Source organism: Colossoma macropomum, unplaced genomic scaffold (assembly GCF_904425465.1).
Source record: "Colossoma macropomum unplaced genomic scaffold, Colossoma_macropomum, whole genome shotgun sequence".
In the NCBI taxonomy this organism is placed as follows: domain Eukaryota; kingdom Metazoa; phylum Chordata; class Actinopteri; order Characiformes; family Serrasalmidae; genus Colossoma; species Colossoma macropomum.
The window spans coordinates 3,895,234-3,904,577 of record NW_023494789.1 but is presented as its reverse complement, the minus strand read 5'-3'; the positions used below and the strand labels follow the sequence as shown (position 1 = coordinate 3,904,577).

The following is a 9,344-nucleotide window of genomic DNA, read 5'->3' as shown; positions in this document are numbered from 1 at the left end:
GTTTTTATTTACATTTTGTGTAGCATCCCAACTTTTTTGGAAATGGGGTTGTACTATCTTTCTATCATACTGACAATTTCGCTCATCTTCTTACTGAAAGAAGTGGGATAATCAGTTCACTGATCTGAAATCACAGAATGCTGAACAGTTAATGAAGCAAAGTGCTTTATGTTTGGAACAGCAAAGAATATACAGTGTCATAGCTGACCATTTGAATGTCTTAAAGCACAGGGTTCAAATGGACAATCAAGAGCTGCTATCCAGTACAAGAAGGCTTGGGTTTTACTTTCTCAGAGAGGGTCAACAGACTTGTCTTTATTTGAATAGTGGTGCATACAACCCACAACTGTCTGCCTCGTTCCTCACAGCTCAGCGTTAATAAGAAAAAATGACTTCGGACCAGTATGGATAAAGCAGACTGGACAACGCCCATAAAACCTGGATAAGAACTTTGCTTCAAAACCAGGAAAGCAGCCTCTAGTTCCTAGAAAGAACTGATAAGATGTTCCCCTGATTCTTAGAACATGTTGTGTGAGCATATCTAGCATTGCTGGCTTTATTCGTTAAAGTTTTGTTTACATTTTGGAGACAGTGGGCAGTTCTTAGGGCATCAGAGATCCCTCAGTTATCTCACGGGGACAACCCCACTGACTTCAAACCACCCTCTGTCAGGTAATTGCAAAATTTGATTTAATTCCAAATTTAATTTCTCTATTTAATGTGTTAGCATTTCACAGAATTTGGAATAAACTTCGAGGTGAAAAGCCTCTATTATGTGAGCCAAGCTGCAAAAAAACTCTTGGGAGTAGTGATTACATCTTTTAAGGGGGACGGAAGAAATAAAGAGATTACAGAATTTAACGGGCAAATATCAAATTTAATCCACTCACCAAAAACTCACAAATAATAAAATGCATATTTTGGTGAAAATGGAAGAGAATCAGCTGTAGGTTTGTCTTCAAAAGATTTAAGAGCTACTCTATATAGCCAAAAGTATGTGGACACCCCTCCACCAAAGATATTTTGCTTCTTTAGTTTCACACTGGAGGTACAAGGTCCGTGAATGCCGTGTAAAACTTTCTTGGACAACAAAGAATTCAATTATATTATTATTGCAGCTACATGTCAAACTAAATAGCAAACTTTGGGCAGTAAACGTCTTGGCTGATCTGAGTAAATAGAAAATTGTGCAGATTTAGTTTTTTAGTCAACCATTTCTTAGCCTACAGACATAGTCTATCCTATAATACAGTGGTTCCCAAACTTTTAGAGCCCCCCATAGATTCCTGCTGCGTACCCCCCTCACTCCTTATATACACACACACGTATACTGCCAAGACGCAATATGTGAGACATTTTGTCTTGTAAAGATCCTCGTATCTCCAACATCGTAACTTTATAGGAGAAAACCTACTTTACTTTTAATGTAAGTCAATGGAACCAGATTTTTTCCAAGTCATTCTAGGCTGTTTCTTTTGGTTCATTCATCATGAAATTTACATACAATGTAAAGGACAACAGGTATTTTCAAATCATGCGAAAATCTGAAAAATGACAAAAATGGAGATGCGAAGTTTTGTTTCCGACAGCAGCGAAATATTTTATTTCTATGTTTATGATACGATGACACAACACAACAGATACACCGATCAGAAAAAAGATACTACAAGGTCACTGGGGTGGTGCCCTCAATGGCACATCATTTTAGATACACATTTGAGCCTTAAGGCCCTGTTCACATTCCAAGCCTCGTCCTGAAATGACCCTCATGAGCACGTCCTACTCAGTAATGTCACGTGAATGAATCACGAGCATCATCAGCACAAACTAACGAGCAGAACGAGCTTCGCTGAGAAGATCATTAACTCTGATCAGCTCTCAGCTTCATTATTAGAGCGAGACGAAGGAGAAAAAGGTGAGATGAGCTGCTTTTCCACCGTTTACAGGCTTTAACTTCTGTTCGGCGCTGCTGCCATGGTAACACTGAATGATGGCGCAGCACAGTGGGAAAAAAGCACATGAATTCCGATCTGAGCGTCACATTAAGGTCACACGGCTACGAATCGGATACGTATCCGATCTAGCACCACATATGAAAGTGGCTGAGGTCAGATATGAAAAGATCAGATTTGTGTCCACACAGCCCTAAAAACATCAGATCTGAGTCACATTAAGGCAAAAAATCAGATTTGTGCCTCTTCAACCTGGTAATGTGAACGTAAGATTGTTATTGTACACTCTTAAAAAAGATGGTTCTACTAGGTTCTTTAGTAAAGAAAATGGTCCTATATAGAACCATAAACACTCAAAGAACCATTTGCATGTTTCAGGGGTTCTCTTCATCATGAAAGCGTTCTTCAGATTGATGGAGAATATGCTGTAGACAGTTCTATATTTTGAAATGGGTTCTACATAGCACTATATAGGTTCAGTTACTGTTTAGATGTTAAGCTTGTAACAACAGAAGAATCCTTTTTGGTACTACGTGGAACCCTTTTCAAAAAGGATAGCAAGTTAATAACCCAACAAACTGGGTTTTTCTGGCCCTACACACAAAAAAGATGGTTCTTCAATGATTCTTCAGCAAAGAAAATGGTTCTATATAGAGGAAACAAAAATAGTTCTTCTATTGTAACAAGCTTGATTTCGTAATAATATAAGAACCCTTTTTGGTGCTGTATAGAACATTTTTCATTGAGGTTCTATATAGAACCATCCACAGCACATTTTCCATTAATCTGAAGAACCCATTTATCAATGCAAATAATCCTGTAATCATGCAAAGGTTCTTTGAGTGTTCATGGTTCTTTATAGAACCATTTTCCTTATTAAAGAACCCTTGAAGAACCATCATTTTTAGGTGTGTACCTTTGGGGTTTTTATTAACATTGTTTGCACCCTGATGAACGAAAGTGCACTTATACAGTACTACTATACAGGCTCTATTCTTAAAATATCATACCGTACGACTTTTTTTCTCGAAATATTACGACTTTTTTTCTCGAAATATTACGACTTTTTTTCTCGATATATTACGACTTTATTCTCGAAGTCCACTCTTTTATTTGTATTAACAGTGGCCCTAAAACGCCGTCGTAGTCTGTGTTCCTGCATTTCTGTGTGGAAATCGGTGGAAACAGCGGCATCTGGTGGCGAAAACTCGTCCATTTTCCTGGGTGGGTGAAAGACAACACTGCGTCAAATCCCCGCGACGGTCAGTCGTAACCCGCACGTGAAATCAGCCGGTAGAAGAGTTTAAAATGTCGGTTTTCCACGACGAGGTTGAAATCGAGGACTTTGAATACGACGAAGAAACGGAAACGTACTACTTTCCGTGTCCGTGCGGAGACAGATTCGCCATCGCGAAGGTAAGAGTTTATAAAAACAAAGCATTCGGCGATTTTGGCCGCTGCTAACCTAACCTAGCTTAGCTAACCGAGAAGCTAATTCACTGTTTATATATTAATATTCACCAAAACGTCTTTCAGTCACTAAAGTGAAAGCTAAATACACTTTTTAAACATATTAGGTGTTTAAAATGACAAAATTTGACATTTAGTGGCGTAACGTTAAGCTTTGCTCTGGTGGTTAGCTAACCTAAGCTAGTTATAACTAAGTTATATACTTTTATCATGTTAATAAAAAGTTAGTAAGTTATTTATATAACTAAGACGCTGTCATTTGACCTTCTGGCAGGAAACTTTTCCCTGTTGTTTTAGTTAACCTGTATGTTTCACGTGTCTGAAGACTCCACTTCTGTCCAGCTGCCCAATGTTTGTTTGTTTGTTTGTTTGTTTGTTTGTTTCAGGAGGATCTGGAGAATGGTGAGGAGGTGGCCACCTGTCCGAGCTGCTCACTTATAGTGAAAGTAATTTATGACAAGGCAAGTCCGTCTAGCATCATTATCAGACTAATGGCATCAAGACTTTGTCCAGGGTGCTTATAAACCTCCTCAGATGCAGTCTGTGAAGAAAGACACTGTCTCATGTTCAAGGCTGCAGCCGAGGTGGGAGAGACCTTACTAATGGGGTGTCAAATCTTATTCACAAAGGGCCGGTGTGGCTGCAGGTTCTCATTCCAGTTGTTTGGCTGTTCACAATATCTTTTAACCTCTTGTTGACCAGGGTATATTTTGGTTTGTCCATCTGAATTTACATGACCAAATCATAAGGCAAATTATTCAGTAACTGCATGAAATAATTGTAAATTTTTATTTTATTTATTTATTTTTTGTAAAAGCTCCACTCAAATTAACAGAACATGTGTTTTATGATCACACATATTGCTATATGCTTACAATTTACTGCTGAAAGCCAAAAATCTTTCGCTCTTTATATTTTTTTTTATAAAAATAATTTTTACAGAGCAGATCACTGAAGAGACGCCATCTGTTTATAGTTTATAGCTCAGATTTGTGAAAAATGGGTCGACTTTCAGTAGAAAAAAAAATTGTGAGTTCAGCTTCTTTTATTATAAGGGTTTAAAATGACATCACCCATCTATTTGACTGGAAAGAAGACAGTTACAGCTCTCATACGACCCCCACCTTTAGAATGTAGCTTATGAAATCTGAAAGTTATGAAGAATATGACAAAGTGCGTTTTGGGTCCACCGGTGGTCTCAAGGAGTTGGAAAGGTTCAATGTGATCTGTACGCAGCATCAGTCTGAACAGATCAGCTCCTACACTGGCCCGAATCTTTGGTTCGTGTCGTCGGATTCTTTAAACTTTGCTTTCAGGCTTTTATCTGTTCTTTGACGCTGCAGCCTCGTTCTCCTGCGGCCGCTTTCGGACATTTCTTTCTAAATCTCTTCAAACACGGAGGGTTTTGGATGAGTCTCTTCTAATTTTTGTACAGAAATATCAGCCCCAAATGTTTATTCGGTCTCAGCAGTGAAATTATGACGAATGTCGAGTTGGATTGATGTAAAAGCTGCGTGAAATCTGGCTGTTGAGACGATTTACATTAAGATATGCAGAGCAGATTTACAGTACAGACCTTTTCAGTGAGCTATGAGGGCAAAAAAACAAACAAAAAAAACCCAAAACAAAAATATGTTTATTAATCGTAATCGAGGTAAAATATTCAATTAATCGCGATATTGATCTGAGGTCATATCACCCAGCACTAGTCTGTATTTTCATCTTGTGAGCCTCTGTGCAACAACAAACTGCGTATTAGATTGTTTGCTGCACCAGACGTGTTCAATACGTTTCCTTCATTTCCGTAATGACGTACTAAGGCTTTGTTCAGACTGACAGCCCAAATCTGATTTTTAACATATCCATTTTGATTTTTGAGTCTGGACAGCAGAAAAACCCATGAAATCTGATTTTTGCAAATCAGATCCAAACCTCATTTGAAGGTGGTTAGAAATGTGGTTCTAATCTGATTGATCGCTTATTCTGAACGTTCTGGACGCACAAATTTCGGATTTCAAGGCATCTTTTTCATCACTTGCAACGAGACAAGCAACAGTGATGTCAAATCCAGAGTGACGGAAGTGCTGGGGTTTAAGAAGAGCAGAAGAGTTTAGATGGTGAGATGATGCACCTCCATCTCTCCTGCATCTCTATTTGAATCCATGTCTCCAGCGTAGCTACTGACGCCTGCGTTGTTACCACAGAACCCTCATGCAGAGCGGTTGGTTATTTCTGGACACACAAATCACTTGCAAATAACAGAGCAGACAGTCGTCTCATTGGATCTGATTTGCCTGCAGTCTGAACACAGCCTTAGACTCCTCGACGCCACTTTATTGTAAACAAGACAGCCATGAGCTGTTGATAAAGTGATAAACCATCACTTAAATTACCCAATTTTTTGCGTAGCTGTGGATTAAAGTGATCTGATGATAATTTACCGTATTTCACCTGATGAGGGGTGAAGGCAAACTCAGTGATGTACTGGGAAAATCAAATTCTGTAGTCCGAATTCCTTGAAAAGGAACCATTTTCAAATTATTTTTTTTATTATTTGAAAAAGGAACCAGCTGAATGCAGGTGGATATTATGTTGTTCCTCTCCACAACTGAAGTCGGCTTCATATCTTCTTATTGGGCTTTTCCGGTCCATCTTAAATGACGCAGTGGTTACCTTACTGATGCACAGGTGCCAGAACAAAACTGCAGCGCCATTTAGGGTGGAATGGAAGTTTGAATAAGAAGCTGGCAGATGAGGTGCAGCTTAGTCCTTGTATCGTTTCTAATCATTATTCATTGTAACCCTATTGACGAAGAAAATGAAGAGCTGTGGTGCAGGACATACTGAAAACATTTTTTATGAGCATAGTTTGTGCTAACAGTGGCTGATAATTAAACAATCCTATGCTACTCAAGACTTTCCTGCATTACACATGCCTTCATCAACACCTCCATCGAGCCAGTTGCAATGATACAAGGACACAAATTGTCAATAGCCACGTTTACATGCAGACTAATAATCCGTTTATAATCCAACTGATAGTTCAATCGGACTAGACTAGTCCGATTGAGGCCGTTTGGAATACAGTTTCTATCTGATTGAACGAGGTGGGTAATCCTGTAAATAATCCGTTAAATAGAAGAATAATATCCGTGTAAACGCCTGTATCTGATTACATTCCCTATCGGAAAGTTTAAGTCCGTTCTGATCATGTTCGTTACGTCATAGTGAAAGTTTATACCGTTCAACATGGCGGAGCAGAAACTGGTCTGCAGAGGAGACGAAGTTTATGCTCTGATCTTTAAAAGACGGCGGTGGGACGGACGTCCAGCTTATGTGTCTCAGAACACGACGTCTTCCTCTCGGCCTTCTTTAATAAGGACATGTGAAGGACGTTTTCCTGAGTCTGACATCATTTTAAAGCAATTAAAAACACAAGCACTGCTCACTGCTGCTCGTCTCACTCTGACTGGACTCACGTGATGCTGGTTGTCATGGTAACGTCTACACTAAGCGGCAGTCTTAAAAATGCTTGCACATTTTTGATCAATTTTGGAAATGTGGCGCATTAGTGTAAACTTATGGAAATTACAGGGTGTCCCAAAAAAATTGACATCATTTGAGATGTGAATATCTGAGTAACTGCATGTTGTAGGCAAACGACATTAAATAGGCTTCATGTTGAACAATACAAGATTTATTTATCAAAATTCAAACAAGAAATTCAGAGGGATGTAGATTTTATAACCAATTTCACAGCTTCATTAATGTAATATCTTCCGATGCTGGTGGTCGTCCAGACCCCTTTGTCCTGCACAGACAGCCTTACTCTTTGAGTTTTTTGTCCAAATCTGCTTTCCAGTTCGTGCATTTTAATGAATTTTCTCGAAAATGCAGGCTGCACACTCTCGTTTGACTGTGTTTGAGCATATTCTAACACACAAAATGCCTTTTCATTTCTAGTGAACGCCGTTCTTCAACCTGAAAAACATGAAAAATTAAACTTGATTAGTTTTTACACATTGTGTTAAAATTTGAGATCATTTGAGGGAGAATTGGCTGTTATTAGACTATGAAATGATGTCAGTTTTTTTGGGACACGCTGTATTATAGTTAACCAAAACTATTGCTAAAATGAAAATGATTAATAAAATAAAAACCAGCAGGGAAAAAACCTTCTTGTTAACTGTAGTAAAAATAAAAATGACACTTTTCAAAAAACACACGGTTTCAAAACTATAATGTCCACTGAAAATCTAATTAAAATGAAATGAAATAGAACTCCTTGGTCGGGGGGGGGGTTACTTGATATTAGCCATCAAATACTACTTTCGTGACATTCACATACGTCACAGCCTTGGTTGTTTCTGTAATGTTACTGTTCTCTATATTTACAGGAGCAGTTCATGTGTGGGGAAGTCATTGAAGCACCGGCTGCGTCTGAAGCTAAACTGGAGGTGGCCTAAAGATGACGGCTATCATCATCAGCTACATTTTGGCCCAAAGACTGTACGAGGAACATTTGGACATGATGTCTTCAGCTCCACTACTACTAAATAACTCCACTAACTGGATTTGTAGAACTACCGAGTGGGGGAAACTCCTCTGTTCTCATGCACTCAAGACATTTGCAACAGCAGTATTTTGCACTTGGACAGTCAATGTAGTTAATATTATAAAGTTATTTATATTTAATAGCATGTGTAGATAGACTCTGAATATATTTTATATTTGTTGTATTTTAAAATAAATTCTAGGGAATTTGAAGCATTTTAGTTGTAATTATGGCACTTGAACAGCAGGGGGTGCTGCTGAATCATCAAAAAAATCAGCTCGTATACTGGTAGGTCTCTCCATTAGCATACAGATATCAAACGGGTTTGGGGAGTAACGAACTACATGCTGTTACAGGGAATTCTCTGCCATATTAGAAGGTTAGAACTGACAAAACTAACATACTGACAGCATCGCTTCCAGTAGGACGATTTCACAGCTGATAACACAGATAACGGCCTTATTATGTGGCTTGTAAGTACAATGTAGGTAAGGGGTGTCAAACTCAACCACTAAAGGGGCCGTATTAAAAAATCTCAGCAATCTGTGGGTCAGAGAAAAAAATGTTTATTTTATTTTTAATTAATGTTGTGCTCTAACCCGAACACTGTAAAATACAGGCATGTGTAGTAAACCTTAAAATACAGGGTGTCCCAAAAAAATTGACATCATTTGAGATGTGAATATCTGAGTAACTGCATGTTGTAGGCAAACGACATTAAATAGGCTTCATGTTGAACAATACAAGATTTATTTATCAAAATTCAAACAAGAAATTCAGAGGGATGTAGATTTTATCACCGATTTCACAGCTTCACAAATGTACTATCCTCCGATACTGGTGGTCGTCCAGATCCCTTTGTCCTGCACAGACAGCCTTCCTCTTTGAGTTTTTTTGTGCCGTGTCCAAATCTGCTTTCCAGTTGGTGCATTTTTATTGAATTTTCTGGAAAATGCCGCTGCACTCTCTTGTCTGACTGTGTTCGAGCATATTCTAACACACAAAATGCCTTTTCATTTCTAGTGAACGCCGTTCTTCAACCTGAAAAAAAAACATTAAAACATTCTTAAATTATTAAAATTAAACTTGATTAGTTTTTACACATTTTGTTAAAATTTCATTTCATTTTTTTTTTATAAAAAATCATTTGAGGGAGAATTGGCTGTTATTAGACTACGAAATGATGTCAGTTTTTTTGGGAAACCCTGTATTACATGAATACTTGAAATATTAAATTTAAACATCCCCAGGAGCTCAGTCTTCAAAACCTACCTATTTGCTTGAACTAAACACCTGGCAAGTTCATTAAGACTTGGGCTCAGTTTCTGAGCTGCTGAGCTGACATTTGGTGTTTATACTGGCTGAAC

At 38.3% G+C, this 9,344-nt stretch overlaps 1 protein-coding gene across 1 annotated transcript; it reads left to right on the top strand.

Moving 5' to 3' along the window:
• The first annotated feature begins 3,204 nt into the window (after positions 1-3,204).
• dph3 (diphthamide biosynthesis 3) lies at positions 3,205-8,658 on the top strand. Its single transcript, XM_036569484.1, has 3 exons — positions 3,205-3,368; positions 3,809-3,883; positions 7,820-8,658. Exons 1-3 carry the CDS (start codon positions 3,261-3,263, stop codon positions 7,886-7,888), a joined length of 252 nt encoding a protein of 83 aa, XP_036425377.1. The 5' UTR covers positions 3,205-3,260; the 3' UTR covers positions 7,889-8,658.
• The last annotated feature ends 686 nt before the right edge of the window (positions 8,659-9,344 follow it).

Excerpts from the sequence above, each read along its gene's own strand:
- dph3 (XM_036569484.1), top strand. The coding sequence starts at position 3,261 with ATGTCGGTTTTCCACGACGAGGTTGAAATCGAGGACTTTGAATACGAC. Across the intron at positions 3,369-3,808 it reads ACAGATTCGCCATCGCGAAG|GAGGATCTGGAGAATGGTGA; the intron begins GTAAGAGTTTAT and ends TGTTTGTTTCAG. Across the intron at positions 3,884-7,819 it reads TGAAAGTAATTTATGACAAG|GAGCAGTTCATGTGTGGGGA; the intron begins GCAAGTCCGTCT and ends CTATATTTACAG.